The sequence below is a fragment of the Calonectris borealis genome, chromosome 11 (genome assembly GCF_964195595.1).
Source record: "Calonectris borealis chromosome 11, bCalBor7.hap1.2, whole genome shotgun sequence".
In the NCBI taxonomy this organism is placed as follows: Eukaryota; Metazoa; Chordata; class Aves; order Procellariiformes; family Procellariidae; genus Calonectris; species Calonectris borealis.
This window is the reverse complement of record NC_134322.1, coordinates 2,802,559-2,820,409: the sequence shown is the minus strand read 5'-3', so window position 1 is coordinate 2,820,409 and position 17,851 is coordinate 2,802,559. Positions and strand designations below refer to the sequence as shown.

The 17,851-nt window shown below is 38.5% G+C and overlaps 1 protein-coding gene across 1 annotated transcript; it reads left to right on the top strand.

Moving 5' to 3' along the window:
• Positions 1-240: 240 nt before the first annotated feature.
• On the top strand, positions 241-17,709 carry DIS3L (DIS3 like exosome 3'-5' exoribonuclease). The gene is made up of 17 exons (XM_075159735.1): positions 241-425; positions 3,082-3,235; positions 4,005-4,133; positions 4,767-4,902; positions 5,915-6,091; positions 7,008-7,086; positions 8,042-8,221; positions 9,232-9,401; positions 10,205-10,366; positions 11,087-11,334; positions 12,229-12,321; positions 13,031-13,564; positions 14,420-14,574; positions 14,689-14,864; positions 15,208-15,353; positions 16,922-17,096; positions 17,172-17,709. Exons 1-17 carry the CDS (start codon positions 296-298, stop codon positions 17,481-17,483), a joined length of 3,156 nt encoding a protein of 1,051 aa, XP_075015836.1. The 5' UTR covers positions 241-295; the 3' UTR covers positions 17,484-17,709.
• Positions 17,710-17,851: the final 142 nt, after the last annotated feature.

Here is a 17,851-nt window from a genome sequence, read left to right as displayed (position 1 = left end):
CTCGCTCCCGCCTGCCTCTCAGAGCCGCCCCTCAGCTGCGGCCCCGGTTCCTCAGCTCGTTTTCGCCTGTCCCTCAGCTGCGGGCCAGGTTCCCTCAGCTCGACCCTGCCGGCCCCTCAGAGCCGTCCCTCAGCGGCCGCCCGGACTCGCCCAAGCAGCACCACCACCTCCAGCCCGATCTTTTCCCGCCCCTCCACTGAGGCCCTGCGTCGTACGCTTGCACCGCCCCCCGCCATGCGCAAGCGCACTGGGAGCAGCGGGCCTGGCGGAGGGGCCGCAGCTTCCCGCCATCCCAATGCTCCGCACGGAGAAAGTGCTGCAGCTGCGGGGCCAGCAGGGCCGCTCGGTGCGCGTCGTGCGGGAGCACTACCTCCGCCCCGACGTGCCGTGCCGCAGCGCCCTGTGCCGGGCCGCCTGTCCTCGCGGTGAGGGGGCTGACGGCGGGAGGCTGGGGGTCGGGGCTCCTGGGAGAAGAGGAAGGGGGATCCGGACTGCCGGACCCGGGATCGCCCGGGGGCCGAGCTGGAGCGGTGGGCAGCTTGTTCCCGGGGGCCGTTGTGCCTCTGCGCACGTAGGCCAAAGCTGGGTGCAGGGGGTGATCCCTGGGCAGAGGTGATCCACACGGCCTTGACAGGCGGGCGTGCCGGGGCGGGGAGGCCTGACAGGACCCGGGGGACCTGGTGCGGGTGCGGAGAGCAGCGCAGGGCAGCAGGGAGCGGGGCAAGCGGTGAACAAAAGTGAAATAACGACGGGAGAGAGCCGGGGAGGAGGTGGGGGCCGCTGTGGCGGGCGGGCGCCGGAGGCTCGTCCCAGACCTCTCCTCTGCCGTCCCCAGCCCAGTATGGACGGAGCTGAACAACAGCGTATGAAGTCGTGGAAAAATCAAACAGTACCAAATCAAGGATATAGCAAAAGTACTCCTTCAAAGCAAAATCGTTCAGGAATAAACGAGGTGTTAAGAAAAGAGAACAATTAATTGAGAAGTTGATTGTTACAGGATTTAACTGTGAACAGTTTACAGACAGTGATAAAAGGCTAAGGGATAATGCAAGTTTCACACTTCCTTTTAAAAAAAAATTCTTTTAAAATACATTAATTTCTGCAGGGTGGTGGTTTATAGCATGAATTAAATTCTATACGTACCTGTGAAGTATTCTTACAATGGGACCAAGCTGTTATCTTGAAGCGATTGTAATTCTGCATCAGCAGTGGTTTCTGTTAAATAATTAAATGTAATTGCCTGTATTATATCTGGTCATTTCAGACATGGGAAGACTGCCAGCCTCTATGATGTCTAGATTTGTTGTTGTTTTTACATACTGTGGTGCTATTATGTGCATCATAGATCATCATGTGACCTTTGGTTGATATTTCAGGGTTTTTTTTTGTTGTTAAATAGCACAATTTATTTGGTGCAAGAAACTGACTGGCAAATAACTAACATAGTATCTAACCTATTTAAATTGACAAAATTATTTGCTTACTTAAAAGAAAAGGTTGAGAATTTTAACTCTTCTTTTCTTCTTCTGAACTGTAATTGATATAGGTGTTATCACTTTTGATTTAGGTCCCTTTTGCAATTGAGGGCAGAAGGCAGTGTAGTATATTACTGCTGTCTAGGATGTCAGGACTAGTGATAGTTACTGCTCCCTAATGTATTGCATTTGGTTACGAATTCCTTAAGGATAAGTTACAGGCACATACCAGAAAAAAAGTCTTACTTCTTCTGCCATGCCTAACTTCCCCTCTTCGAGACTTAAATGTAAATTGTGCTGTAGATGAGTATCAGAATATCTCCCTTTGTAATTACTCTAGGTAACTCAGAGGTGAGATGAACATTTGTTTTCATTCCTGACTCTACACAGTGTGCTGAGCAAACTTATTTCATGCACTGTGAGAGACTGCCTGCATAAATCACATCTACAGATACTTGTAATGGTATGCTGTGCCTACTTAGAAGTTATTCTGATCTAGATGTATAGGTTAGGCAAGGATAGCTTAATATGGGCAGATTACATAAATCTTCAAGTGACATTTCACTTTTAATGCTCTTCTGAATTATTAATAAATATTCGCTTTCTTGTATGCATTCTGCCATCATCCATTATATGCCTTCAATGTGAGATGTAGCCATGTTACTGTATGCAGAATTGTGCCTACTGGATTCACACTTCTAGTGATCACAGTTAATAGACAGATTGTCCTGTGTCAGCTTCTAAGAAATACATGAAAATAACCTGACTTGTCAAGTTCTATATTCTTTTATTATATATAATTTACCTGCACTATGGTAAGTTCAGGAGTTCAGTGTTTATAATATCATAAGAGATAAATAAGCACTGAGAGAAAATACAGTTGAGATCCCCCCGCCCGAAAGTTTATTGGGTAATCTTTGAAATATCTAAAGCAATTAAACTCATAAATTTTCAGGTACATTTTAAGATGTCATCTCTGATGGGTTGGTTGTGGTATTTTGATGGCGTATTCCTAAGGGATGGAGTCTCTTTAGAGAAAAGTAGCAATGATGGTTAATAGTTTAGATTCAAGGACACCATCTCTTTGCAGTAGCATTGCTTTTCTCCACATGTACCCTTATCTGTATTCTTTTATGTAAAAATGTAGAAAAAGAGCCTGCTGTAGAAGGATAGTGTTGAATAGAGAGATCTGTGGAAGCAGTGTAACAGAAGTACCCTTAATTCTACCACCCTTTGAAAATTCCATTAAAAGATTTTCTGTGGCAGATGTACAGTCTCTTTTTTCATATGGAAGTAGAGAAAAAAGGACTGTTACCTGTGCTTTTTAATTTACATCCTCTTCATAATGAAAGTGGATCTTTTTCAGTCATTTGGATAGAATTTGCACTAAATTTTGGCATCAGTGGAAGAGAAAGGGTTCTGTCACAAATTTTAGAGATTGTACCACAGAATTGTACCATAGTAGTCACAATTTTGTTCATCAGAAAAAGAGATACGTATACCTTTGAGGTTACACAACTCTAATTTCCTGATATCTGAAAGTATTTTTAAGAAACCAGTATTGCAACTGAAAGTTTAAACCTTTAAACTCTGTATTATATTTTAGATGGCAAATTGTTATCGGATGATGTTACACATTATGTTGTCCCTGACTGCAAGGTTGTTCAAGATTACCTTGAGATTCTTGAGTTTCCGGAGCTGAAAGGTATTATTTTCATGCAAACAGCATGTCAAGCTGTGCAACATCAAAAAGGACGCAGGTACTTATCCTATAATAAATTATTTTTAATTTAGATTGAAATAAAGATAGTAACTTTTTAAAATGTATATTTAAGCACAGTAACCCAAAGTCAGCAAATATACTGTGCTTAATTTGTTTTTAGGTCTTTCAAGTGTCTTAATGTAATTTTACAGAAGGGAAAGAACTGTGATCCTTTGTGATCCATGGACGTCGGTGCCTGTCATAGTTTTCACTTGTTAGAAGCGATATTAAACCTGTAGCACTATTAACTAATCAGATGGCTTGTGACAGGAATTAAGGAGACTTTGGAGTAACAATAGATCATGTGCCATTATGGACATGTTTTTGGTCTGCTGTATTAAAGACTGAGCGCTTGTCTTTGGGGAGCAATTAATACTATTCTATGGTACTTACCTTACCAGACATTAACCTATGTATTGCCATAGCATATAAGAGTGCAGTTTGCTATCAAGGTCTTCCTATATTTCTAAAGTACAAATGCCTTTGAAGGAATAGCTCTTGTCCCAGAAGTGACACAATAAGTTCCTGAACGCTTATGATGTTTTGTGGGGCTCACTGGAAAACAAATATGTTTAAAAATCAGAAGCATTCATAATGGAAATTAGAAAAGCTTGCTTCAGATTATGTTTTAGGTTTTATCATCAATGGTGTGATTTAATCACTGCATGACAGTACTTCTTGAGTTTTTCAGCTGTATTTTCATCTGGAGTTAAAATAGCATTATCAAAAGAAAGCACAAGACTATATTTATCTTTTTCGTATTCCAGACAGTACAACAAGTTACGAAATCTAGTAAAGGATGCCCGTCATGACTGTACTGTGTTTGCTAATGAATTCCACCAGCATTCTTACTTGCCAAGAGAGAAGGGAGAATCCATGGAGAAATGGCAGACCAGGTTTGTTTTAACTTATCTAGTACTACACTGGGCAACATTGTGACGTTTTATTTAGGAATATTAGCGTGCATTGGGTACATAAGAGTTCATACTCTTGCTCTGCTTAGCTCTGGAACAGTTCACAATAACTGAAAGTCTAGGTTGTCCTTCTGTGATTAAGAAAGTGTCAACGTTGTTGTCTTAGGAAAATAGACAAAAATGTACTTAATTAAATGCAATAATGCTAAAAAAAAGCTGGATCATTTTAAAGTTACACAGCCGTTTTAAAGAATACTTTAGCATAATAAACACGCCTTATTGGACTGTTTGATAACCTGCAAACACCATAGCATTGGAGTCCTGGCAGTTCCAACTTGCTTTTTGCAAACTTTCACTCAGAGGAACAATATGTTATGTTGCAGCTAGGGCACAAGTGCATGTATTGGGGAGGAAACGTTTTATTTTCCTCTGTTCTCTTGGTGCTTATGTATGGCACATAAAAATTTTTGCAGATAGAAGGTTTATGTAGCTTGGTGTATATATCTCAAAAGTATGTGTGTTAAACCAAAATCTCATTTATACAAAGCCTGCAAATGTCTTGCAAGTAGCAAATGAGATATGCCAGAAATCTTATTTCAAACTTTGCTTTTCTAGGAGTATTTACAATGCAGCAGTCTGGTATTATAATCACTGCTTGGGTCAGATGCCAGTTGTTATGGTAACAGAAGATGAAGATGCTATCAGGCAGTATGGAAATGAAACAGAAGGAGTATTTGTGATTTCCTTCAAGGTAACATGCCAGAAAAATAGGAGAAGGTTTCCTTTATGCTGCATCAAAATGATGAAGCAAGTACATTAAAGCCCAATGTATAGCGCAAATCATTTCAGAGTTTACGTTTAAGAAAACTCTGAAAACTCATGTCTTCATTTATCAAAGAAAGCAAAGATGTCAGTCACAGGAATGTCATAAAAATGGTGGCAGTGAGCAAACCAGAGAACTGAAAAGAAAAACAGCAGCTCTAAAGATAAAGGTCATCTTTCTCATGAGCCCTTTTCATTGTTTTCCTTTTTTTTAAAGAATTTGGCATTGATGAACGATGATCAGTTACCTTGGCCAACTGTCTAAATCTGTAGTGCAAGGAGTCCACAAACAGCTGTAGCCGAAATATCCATCAGTAGTATTCTGCCAGTTTACTTTAGCCTTGACTACTTAGGATACAGTGATGCATGAGAAGATAATTCATTCTTCATTTAGTTGCTGATCTGTGATACCGCTTGTATTCAGTGGGATATGTTTATGAGGGATGGCAGGTTTATGTTTAGCTGTGAAAGGATGTTGAGTCAAAACAGGACCAAACAGATTTACCTTAAAGCTATATAAAAATTATGATGCTTGTTTTTTTTTAATTGCCACGAGGCACTGGGAAGTGGCCCAAATGTAGTGTACAAAATCATATGAAAAGTGTAAAAATAATAGTGGGTTGCCAATTTGATTTTTCTGCTGTGGCACTTTACAAGAAGTATGTAGCCTGGATGGAGTAAATTGGTAGTAAAAGTTTGTGAATCTCTAGTCTAGGATGCTATCTTAACAGTCATGCCTCCTTTGCTGTATTTAGCAAATGAGTTAGGTTGAATCTGGAACAAATCTGTGGCGTTTAGAGCAGACACATCATTACCACTTGGAAGCGCTATTGAGTATAGCGTATGAGACAGCTCTTGTCCATTATAGGCTTTCCAAATGCATAATTAAAAGAACAGAGACCTCTAAATACTTTCATATTTGTTTATATATGTGCATACAGAATTACTTGGATAACTTTTGGCCTGACTTAAAGGCTGCGCATGAACTCTTTGACTCTATACTTCAAGCTCGGCGTGAACGGGAGAGTGAAAGCCAAGAAAACAACGGAAAAGAATATCCTGAGCACTTACCTGTGGAAATACTGGAGGCTGGGATCAAATCTGGAAGATACATGCAGGTAATTTGTAATATAGAGAGCATACACAGAACAATGCAGTCTTGTGCTTGGTCCCTTTAGTTGCTCTATTAGACTAATAATATGAAGAAATGTTGCTATAGTGGGAAGAGGAAAAGAAAACAAAAAAGCAAGAGTAAGAGGTTGGAAAGGATTAGGATTCTCAAAATATTTCCCCTACTTCATCTTGTGAACTTCTGGAGTTTTTTTCTCTTGGAGAAGTTAAAATGAGAATTTGTTACTGAGAATCTTAAATTTGCTATGGATTTTTCTTCAGGATGATATGTGATATACCTGTAAATTGAGAAATTACGTGTGATATGAAGCAGCTAGATCTCATTTTTAAATATAAATAATGCTGCACAAGGGCAGCGTTTCTTACTTCATTTGCACAAAGAGATCTCAGTTAGTGAAATTAATTTACGGTTTTATGGCTGTTCAAGGCCTTAATATTGATTGTTGGTGGACAAGTGTCCTTCTCTTAAAAATAATTCAAAGAATTAGAGGTAGTAATTTGTTTCTTTCTTGACAATTTCAGCAGTGACGTGAGAATAGAATATGAACAGAAAGACTGAGGTTTTTCTTTCTTGTAGGAATAACTCCAGATTCCGTATTAAGGCAGGCAGCACAAGTAATCTTACACTGCCTCTGCTTTGAATAAAAGGACCTTTACCATCTTAAATTAAATTGAGCATTTAAAAGAACTTACCATTCTTTTCCAGAAGTGAGTATGTAAAGTTCTGTGTTGTACATTCTCCCCCTATAGAGAGAACAGTTGTGTTCAAAATAACCTACATATCAGTAAAAACTACTGATTTATGTAAAAATAATTGTAAACCCCAAAATTCTATTCTTTAAAGTTGGCTATTTAGAGGTGCGACTATTTCATTCTGTTTATCAGTTTGTTATTTTCTTTTAGGGTACACTGAATGTCAACAAGCATAGAGCACAACTGGAAGCTTTTGTTCGACTTCAGGGATTTGGCAGCAAAGAAACAGGTGAAAAGGCAATGAGAGGATTTACTCAATGCCTTTTTGACACTGTCTGCGCTTTTTACATGAAGCCATGTAGCTCTGTGTGTGTAGCTGCTCAGTTATTAAACAAGATGAAAGCTAAGATATTCCAATGCTTAGGTTATTTTCATGGGCCAGAAAGGAGGCTGAGGATTAACCCAGAGGGTGGGCCTTGTGAGAAAGCAATACCCTTTAAATCCTCCTTCCTCTTTCTTAGTACCTTTGGCCAGGTTTTGGACTCTTGTCCTACTAAGATGTTTCCCTAGACCTTTTCTGAAGTTGAACACTGATGCAAATTGTTATCTCTGTGCTTTGGTCTAACTTCAGATGACCACTCATTTGACTGAAATAAGCGTTTGCATAGATGTTGGCAGGATAAGGAAGCTGATCATTGTGAATGTAGTAGGAAAAATGCATTTTGGATCAGATTGGAACACCAGTATTGTCTTTCTGGTATGAGTTAGTAATAAATACCTTTGAAGGAACAGCCCATTATCCTTGCGCAGATGTATTGTCCCAGCTTTCACTAATAAGTACTTTCAAATGTTCCAGTGACAGACCCTGCAGTCAAACCAGCGTTCAATATACTAATAGTTTTTTAAAAACTTGTTTTATTCTGGACCCTGCGCAAGATCCTGTGGCAGTGGTTTCCACAATTTAACTGCGTTGTGTGTTTTTAAAGCTGCTGCCTAAGAACAATGAACTCATCCTAGCCTGTGCTGCTTTTTATCCAAGAGTTCACTTACAGAATTGCTTAATATCTCCTTTTAAAAAAAAAGAGGAAAAGGTTTTCATTTTTTTGCAATATTAATTACTTGCCAGTAGTTCTTTTTGGAAGAAATCATACTGCAAATGTCGTTTTCACAAAATGCTGCCAAGAGTGCAGGGATTTTAATTTTTTAGCAGTTTATAGTTCTATTTCTTTTTATTTTAAATTTAGAACTTCAAAGTGACATCCTTATTTATGGGGCCAGAGCTCGAAATCGTGCAATCCATGGTGATGTGGTAGCTGTTGAGTTACTACCTTTGCATGAATGGAAAGGAAGGACTGTTGCCCTTTGTGAAAATGAGACTGAGGATAAAGCACCTGCAGACACCACTGGTGACCCTATGCCCACAGGTAAAGTAGATAGCGTGATACAATGTTTTGTTAAGATTATCTCACTTCCTTGGTCTAAGCTGTGTTGTACTCCTCATTATATATCCCTTCCCTTGATTTCTGTGATTGTCACATTTTTTGCACCATAGTAAATTTGAAGTGATTATCCGAAATTAAAGCATTCTAATATACTCCAACAAGAAGGCCACAAGATTCTTTTATATACAAAACGCCCCTTTTTTTTTTCCTTTTATTTCATTCCCAGAAATAGCTGAATTATTGTAGTTACCATCTTAAAATGTTGAGTTTGGAATACTTTGCTACCCAAACGCATGCTGTCACTCTTCACAGCTCTACAAGAGACGAACTGCCATTCTAATACAGACCAATTTACCAGAGTGTGCACTCAAGTCCTCCACTGTCACTGTTGATTTTATAGAAAGATAACCGTGTCCTTTTAATTCCTTGATGACAAATAATGTTCAACATGAAAAAAATACTTGTTAGGTGAAGAAGTATCCAGCTCCCATTACAATGTGACATGCCTGTATACCATGGGAACTTAGAGTCTTATTCGAAAATATTACTCTGCCAGGTATAGTTACATCTTAAAAGTTTGCTGAGGTCAGAATTAAAAGTTTTAGGAGGTTAATTCTCTTCCTGCTAGAAAATGCTGTTTGATTTTGATCTTTGCTATTAAAAATTTTCTCTATTTTTTACTAGAATTGGCCACATTTCAGTAGTAGTGGGACTCTCTCTGAATAATTTATGTACTGTATCAATTGAAATCTATACAATGAGGTAGCCTCCACATAAATAAAAGCTCATTAAAATCCGGCTGTGCCAATAATAATTTATAACAAACTTGTATTGTTGTCTGCATACCATATGTTGTCAGCAATTGGAATACAGATTTGTGGACACATTAGTTTATATTACAAAGCAATGAATCTTCTATACCTCCCACATATTTGCTTTCATGTTACTGTTTAACTCTTTAATGTACAGCCAACAATGTTCCTTATTAAAAGGTAAAGTTGTTGGAATCATTCAAAAGAACTGGAGGGATTATGTGGTCACTTTCCCCTCTAAAGAAGAGAGCCAGTCCCAGAGCAGAAATGCTCAGAAAATCCTTGTTACACCTTGGGACTACCGAATTCCCAAAATCCGGATCAGTACCCAGCAAGCTGAAGCATTACAGGTAATCTGACAGAAGTGTTTCTCTACTCTGTGTTCCTACAAAATTGTGTGGGTGTTATATGCTCTAATGATGTTTTCTTTGGCAAAAACATGGGTAAAACTATTAAAATAAAGTTAAGTCTGCGAGAGTAGTTCAATTTCTGCCTTGAAGGAATGTGTTCAATTCCTGTCAAAACCACATCAGCTTCAGGTAATAAAGCTTATTTGAGTTCTGAATTTGGGCCACAGTCCAGGTACCCTGATCATTTATATACTACTTGCTTTGTTTTTTTCTGATAAATTAAAGGTCATATTAGGAGTATAAATTGTAATAGCTCTTGTGGCTTTATTGGATCTATGACTATATATAACTTTGATGAAAGTAGTAACGAGAGCTTTTCAACAAATTGATAATGAATTATGATGATTACCTGCCATTGCTGTAGAAAGGAGAAACATGGTTTTGTTCATTCCTAGCTGCTTTTACCTTGTAACGTTAAGTACTTCTTCACAGCCAAGAAGTAAATTCCAGTTGTGTCTTTTCTGATATAAGAGTATTCATGTACATCTTGGGTTTGCTTTTATTTGTTATACTTTAAGACAGAGATTCTCCATATAATGACCCCAAGTGGGTCTTTGCTCAGGAAAGAAATGTAATTCTCAGTATTTGTTTGTATGCTTCTTATTATAGGTTTCTTTTTCCTTTCTATAAAGTTTTTAGAGTTGTCAGTCTCTTTGGATAGCATTGTTTGCCCCTGAAGGACTGTTTATATTGATTGCTTGTCGGGAGCAGATTGCTGTTCTAACAGAATTGTCTTGCTGCAGGAGTATAGAGTTGTCGTGCGTATTGATTCTTGGGAATCAACTTCTGTGTATCCAAATGGACACTTCGTGAGAGTTCTAGGAAGAATTGGAGATCTTGAGGGGGAAATTGCAGCTATTCTGGTGGAGAACAGCATCTGTGTTGCCCCTTTCTCAGAAATCCAGGTTAGTCTTTGTGATTAGATACATTATTTTCTTGTTGATTTCCAGGGTCGTGTTTCTCAAAGAGGGGGATGTCTTACAGCTGAATGTCTTAATTGCCAACAGGTTTTTGAAAGCTGAAAATTACTTACAGGTTATTTTTCTGGAATTACTTTTGGATCAGTGGTTCTATAGATACCACAAATTTTCAAGTCAAGAGTGATTTTAAGACATTATGTTTGCTGTGAGGAGAAGATTACAAACTCTTAATTCTAATTTGAGGTAGACTTTTAAGATATTACTGTCTTTAATATGTGTTTATGGTACTGATCCTAAAGGCCCGGACCTACTGAAATCATTGTCTTAAATCCTTTTGCCTTCAACCAGGAGAGGAACCAGCTCTCATAGATAAGTATTTTGATTTATACCTACAACTAATTGAAAGAAAAAGAATGTAAAAAAACAATATACAGTGATGATGTTTCCAGAGCTGCAATATCACCACCATAATATCAGTTATTAATAATATGCTTAGCATTCTTTTCAATTCTGTTTCATACTTTCTGTGAAGTAAATGTAATAGACTGACTTGGAAAATGCAAGGAAAGAAGAATTTGTCTAGGATGAAAACGTACACAAAACAATTAACAGAGTAGAAAAGGAAAAGCTAATTAAATCTCATTTGTTGGCTGCTTTTTGTAGAAAAGGCATAATGGTATGTTCATCCATAATGTTTTTGTACAGATGAGTGAAATGCCCATGAGTTCTTCAAAGAATCCATGGAAAGTGAATCCAGAGGAGGAAAAAAACCGTCTCGACTTGAGAGATACACACTTGATATTCAGCATTGACCCAAAAGGCTGTGAGGATGTGGATGACGCACTCTCCGTTAGAACTCTGCCTAATGGGAATCTAGAGTTAGGTGTCCACATTGCAGATGTAACCCATTTTGTGACAGCAAATTCTTACACTGATGTTGAGGCCAGAGCAAGGTAAATTATTTTCTAAAAATCAGATAATTTATGGAGCTTAGAAGTCTGTGATGCTACCCTAAGGAAACATTGAGAAACACTGGAAGGAAGGAATTATACTTTCTTCTTCTTTCTTCTTTTGTGTCATGGAAACAGCTTATTAAAACTGATATGTAAACTAATGGTATTCTGCTTTTATTTGGATAAAATGGGCCTGCTGGGGAAGAAACTGCTTTCTGACCTACTGCTTCACCCTTTTACTATGAAATTGCTCTTTTCCACAAAGATATGATTTAAGTTTATCTTTCCCTAATCACTAGTGTTTGCTTTATAGTCTACTTTAACATTTGTGATTTGAAGTCTTTACAAACCACTTGTTTGCATTCCAAGGGGGATGAATCTTCACACAGAACATAGAACACCCACAAAATGGAATTAAGTCTTACATGAATTTAATTCTAGAGGTATTTGGCAGGCTTATGTTTTAATATTCCATCTTGTGTTTCAATATGCCAAATATTCCATTCTTTTTTTTCTTTTATTGCCACTGTTTTGAACTTAAACTGCTGAATCACTTTATGATATGTATTCTTTGTAGATGCAAAGAAATATAAACTGTATAGCCAGCGGAGATGTTTGGTATAGCCATTAAATGAGTTGTTCTTCGCTGAGCGTATTTTGTACAGCCCTAGCTCTGGCCTTAATGGCAGTTGAAGACACTGAGGAAGGCAAAAGTAGGCTTGTATTATACAAATAGTTATTTAAATAATTTGACTTCAGTATTGCACATGTGTGTGTTCTTAAGAATAAGAATGTCTTGTTTTGCTGAAGCTAATGCTTATACCGCAAACTGCTTGGGAGATACACACCAGTGAGTCCTTGTGAGAAGAATAGTAAATGTATTTTATTCCTCAGGGCAACAACTTACTATTTAGCGGATCGTCGTTACGACATGCTGCCCTCTGTCTTGAGTGCCGACATATGCTCTCTGCTTAGTGGAGTTGATAGGTAAGATTTTGTGTAGTAACTGCTTATGCAGTTGCTCTTTGAATTATTTGTTACTATTTGTAAGTGAAGTAGTAGGGAGTCACGAAAAGCTGAAATACAGTATTACACAATGACTATCTCGTCCTCCAATAATGTTTACCCATACCCTTAGCAATTTGCTTTGTATTTAAACAGCAACCTAAAGGTGTAGGCACCTTTGTTCTTCACTACTTTTTTCACATGGGTTTCAGTCTGGAGTGCATGCACCCATGTGAATGGTCACGTTTTTTACTATTGTCCTATTCCTCAAACATGCTGTAACCCCATTTTATTACAATTTACAGGGTTAGTTGGCTGGCTGGCATGAGGATATGCAGGGTGTAGATATGTTCATTGTGGATGCATCTGACTAATAAAATAAAAATGAATAAAAATAACTATTGCAGTGTAGCTGTGCTTTAAAATAGATGTGGCCTTATATCTTAGGGGTACTTTGCCTCAACAGGTGCCGACATAGTTCGTCCTCATTTATTAAGTTGTGATACACGAGACTGAAAGGCAAGTGCATTAATTAGTGGCATTGCTGAGCACGGATTTGTTTCATGAAGAAAAAGATGTTTCCAGTAAAAAAAGCAGAATGAAACCTGTAAATTTGTAACAGTTGGATGTGCTTGAAATGATAGTTTAAGTCAACTAGAACTATTTATAGAATTGTGATCTTATCTTTAAGGTATGCTGTAAGTGTCTTGTGGGAACTGGAAAAAGAATCATACGAAATGCTGCGAGTCTGCTACAACAAAACCATCATTCGATCTGCGTACAAGCTAGTTTACGAAGCAGCACAGGGATTATTAGATGGAGACGCAAGTGTTGTTGGCGATATCCTGGAACTGAAAAACTTGGATGAAAGAACTAGACAGAAGAAGCTGGATGAACTGGTTTGGGCAATATCAAAACTCGCAGATGTAGCACGACATGTTAGAGCTAAGCGGGACAGCTGTGGTGCTCTGGAACTAGAAGGGGTAGAAATCCGAGTGCAACTGGATGATAAAAATAATATCCATGATCTCATCCCCAAGCAGCCGCTGGAGGTGCATGAGACTGTAGCGGAATGTATGATTCTTGCCAACCACTGGGTGGCAAAAAAGATTTCAGAAAATTTTCCTCATCAAGCTTTGTTGCGTCAACACCCTCCACCACGACAGGAATTTTTTACTGAACTTCGAGAATGTGCCAGTGCCAAAGGTTTCTCAATAGACACACGGTATCTTTTATTACTTATCTTAAGCACTTTAATTAAAGTTAAGCAATTAACTGTTTGGCTACGTTATCATCACAAAGCATTACAGTTCTTAGTATCAATGTTAATAGACACTGTATAGCAATTCTTAAAAAAAATTTACCATAACCTTTCTGTAAGCAGGAGATGATGTTCTAAACAAGAGAGGCTGCCTGCATGCTGCTGGCTGGACTGAAAATGGCAGTATCTGAATAATTTTAGACATACCCAAAAAGAATTTGTTCAGTCAGTATGTAGTTAAGCTCCTTAATAGCCTTGTTTGCATCATATTTCCTGTAATAGTAGTTTAAGAGAGTACTTGTTTAAATCAAGTTAATTCTGGGCAATATAGTAATTTTAAATGACTCAAAATAATTCAGAATTACTTTGTCAAGATACTATGAGAAGGCTGTGAGCTTCATCACATTGGGAGGCGTCATTTCTGGACACCACAGAGTGTGAAAGGCATCAGTAGTGCCTCCTTTTATTTGGATGTCACCTTGTCCTATTTGTGCTCTCCTGTACAGAACAGGTTTTTGACCAGGTCACCATCTTTTCTGTACTGCGTAGAAGTGGGTTTTGCTCCAGTCCTTCTTGGTTCTTCAGGTTGCAGAAGACAGGCCTGTTGGTGAAAACTGGGGTTTTTTTCTAAACATTTTTCTAGAGCAGAGCTGTTACTAAACTGTGTTGGAAGTTTTAATATCATTCTGCTTGTCGTTCATATTTTTATATTAATAATGATTAATAAATTTTTACGTGCTTTTGAATCCTCTTTTTAACTATAGGCTATTATGATCAGGGATAGCATAATTTTCTTCAGAATTAACACTTTTTTGACAGGTCTAACAAAGCATTGGCTGAGTCCCTGGATAAAGCAAATGATCCATTGGATCCGATCGTAAATAAACTGTTGCGATCTATGGCCACTCACGCAATGTCTAATGCATTGTACTTCTCAACTGGCTCTTGTCCTGAGGAAGAGTTTCATCATTATGGTATCTTGTCGCTTTATTTTTTATGCTATTCCTGTTGTTATTTCTGAACTGTTGGGGGGGGGGGGCAGTTGATTGCTTTGATTGCTTAACGCTGCTTCCTTTTTTTATTTGTAGGACTTGCCTTAGATAAGTACACTCATTTCACTTCTCCAATTAGAAGATACGCCGATATTGTTGTCCACAGACTCTTGATGGCAGCGACTCTGAAGGAAACTAAAGGAGATGTTGATTATGTATTCAGTAATAAAGATCTTCAGGAATTGTGCAGACATATTAATAACAGAAACCGGGTAAGATGGTCATTGTGCGTGTCTCTGTACATTTGTATGCTGCCCAGTGGAATGGGATAGCAGTCCTGACTGCAGCTTTTGGCTACTACGACATAGTATCACTTCATTTTTATTTATAATGCTTTCAGGTTTTTTTTACTTAAATACCAGTTTTCTTCTGAGAGTGGTATTAAAAGTGACTTCATATTTCACCTGTACTACATGCAGGATTTCCTTTTAGATGTGATTTTTCTAGGGGACAGATAATGGGGAAAAAGAAACTATGAAAATCAAAGCCAAACAAGCTCATTGAAATATTTACTTAGGTTCTTTTGTCTTCTCTTTTTATGGGGGGTGCTTGCAGGCAGCCCAGCGTGCTCAGAAACAATCTACTGAACTCTTCCAGTGCATGTACTTCAAAGACAAAACCCCAGAAACAGACGAGCGCTGCATAGCAGATGGTGTTATTTACTCAATTCGAACAAATGGTGTGCTTGTTTTTGTACCAAGGTGAGTTGATTAGTTAAAATCAACTTAACAGTAAGGCATAAGTGAGCTTAAAAGTAAGCTTAAAAGTAAGGCATAAGTGTTACTAGAATGCCGGGAGGTCACCTCTGGTCCTTAAGAAAGGAAGCCTTTATAGCGTGGCCCAGTGTTGGGCGATGACTGCATTTTCGATTTTTCTTGTAAATCATAAGCAATGCTTTTCTGTGCATTGACTCTGAAAAGGAGTTCCTATGAGGAAATGGTAAGACTATGCTGCACAGTATGTATTTATTTCAGAACATTAAAAGGCCATTTTTTGCCCAAGCAGCTGCTAGGGCAGAACAATGACTGGAATATTTTTTGCCTTTTTTTTTTAACCATAGAAAGTGGTTAGTACTTAAAGAAAGGGCAGTTTTAAATTTCCAAATCACAAAGCCATGCGTTCCTCAGCGCTCTTTTCCTTCACTACTGTAATTTATGCAGGCGAGGAGCACCTTTTGCACAGCTACTCCTCATAGGCAGCAGGGAAGCACAAAAGAAATTTTTACACAATGCTGTTTATAGCAGTTGGGCTCTTGTAAGTGCCTGCATCTCAGCTCTGCCTCTTGATTTATCCAAGTAGAAAGCAACTCTTTGCATGAAGCTAACATTACATTTTAGTTTCTGAGCTTTTAAATCTGTATTTTAAAGTACACTAAATGTGTTCTGCTTATGTTATAAATTGACTAGTGAATGATGTAAGAAGGAACTAGTCACCATAGAACTGCAGAGCAGCGTCTCTCGTAAGATTGGGCCAGCTCTTCAACCTTTCCTCTCCCTTATTGGCTCTGGACATTTTGGATTAGTTAATGATCTTCATGTTTGTGCATTACTGGTAGCAACACTGTCTACCTGGCTAACTAACAGGTACAAGAAATGTAGGCATAAGAACTCTCCTTTGGAAAAAAAAGAAACAAAACCCAAAAAACATTCTACAGGGCTGTTAAGTAAAACAAACCATTACATGAATACCCTGGACTTCCACGAATACAGCCAGGGGCTGCTTGATCCTGGACACAGACTGAGCTTGGATGTAAACCAGCTCGACGTAGGCCTGTCATCTCCAGCATTCCAGATGGCTTGGCTTGGATGTGTGGCCGAAGAGCCAGAACCTATCCAACCAAGAAAGGCTCCTTCCAGAGAACCCAGTGCAAATACGCTGCTGGTCTTTAAGTGACTTTTTTTTTAACGGAGAACTGTTTCCTCACCGTGCTGTCTGGAATAACCTGTAATGCTGCTCTTCTTTCATTATTGGGCCATTCCAGGCTCCACCCAACACCTAAGGTGAAGGATCACTGACTGTATTTTACTTTTGCGTCGCTGCTTTTGAAACGCCTCAGTCACTGTCTTCATGCTGGTTTTGTATAATGTAGGGGTTTCTTTGACAATGCACATCAGTGTCCCTGAAGCAGGATTATCAGGCTCCAGCATTTGCCCCTTTATGTTGCTTTTATATAATCCTAGCTAGCCTTCTGTTGGTTTCAAAGTTAAAAGAGCTGATAAGGGTGAAAATTGTTAGAACAGCTTCTGTCTGCTCATCTGCTTTTTTGTAGATACGGAATCAAAGGTGCTGCATATATGAAAAACAAAGAAGGCTTAGTCATCTCTTGTCAAGGTGATAGGAGCTGTGAGTGGAAGCCTGGATCACTTCATCGCTTTCAGAGTAAAATTACTTCCACGACAACTACTGGAGAATCAGTTACATTAAGCCTTTTCGATCATATTACAGTGAGTATTTAATGTGAAGGAAGTAAAAGGAAATAGCACCATCAGAAATAAAGTAATTTTTGTATTGCTTTTAAGGTGAAAATACTTGTGCAGGCTTCCCGCTGCCATGCCGACACGATCAAGCTTGAAATAATCAGGAACGCACCATACCAGACTTCAGACACAGAGGTTTCCCGGAAGAATTTTCATGTGGTGAAATCTGACTTAGTAAAAGTCGTCAGTGAGTCAGCAGAAGCAGCCCAGCGTGCCCAAGAAAAAGCAAGAGTTGAAGTAATTGATGAAGACTATCAGGAGTACTGCCAGACCAAGGGAGCAAGCTTATACCAGCTGCTGGAGGAGATTAGGGATTTGGCACTATTAGATGTTTCAGCTGACATTAGAACTTGAACTATAACCTAGCAACATCTGCTTGTTGATGTTCTGCTCCTATTCACTTTGTGTGATAAGTTGTGGTTTTTTCAAAAAGCAGTCTATTTAAATATTCGAGTCCTTTTAATAAGAAACTAAATGTCTATTTTAAATAAGAATTATTTTTATCTGATTATGAACATGTATGCGTTTTTAAAAGATTTTATACATGATAAATCTCATCTTCCAGACTAAAGACAGCGTGGTGAGTTCTTTTAACTATCATTCAAAAAACATACTTTCCCATGTTGTCCATAAATTGGGTTCTTAAGTATTTCCTACAGCTGTTGGCTGTCTTCCACTATAGTTCAGTGAGTTTAACTCGTAGCTACAAGGATATAAAAAGC

What these genes read in the sequence shown, in the direction of transcription:
- DIS3L (XM_075159735.1), top strand. Translation starts at nt 296, where the DNA reads ATGCTCCGCACGGAGAAAGTGCTGCAGCTGCGGGGCCAGCAGGGCCGC. An exon ending in TATTTGTGATTTCCTTCAAG is followed by an intron (nt 4,903 to 5,914) that starts GTAACATGCCAG and finishes ATGTGCATACAG; the next exon opens with AATTACTTGGATAACTTTTG. An exon ending in GGTTTCTCAATAGACACACG is followed by an intron (nt 13,565 to 14,419) that starts GTATCTTTTATT and finishes CTTTTTTGACAG; the next exon opens with GTCTAACAAAGCATTGGCTG.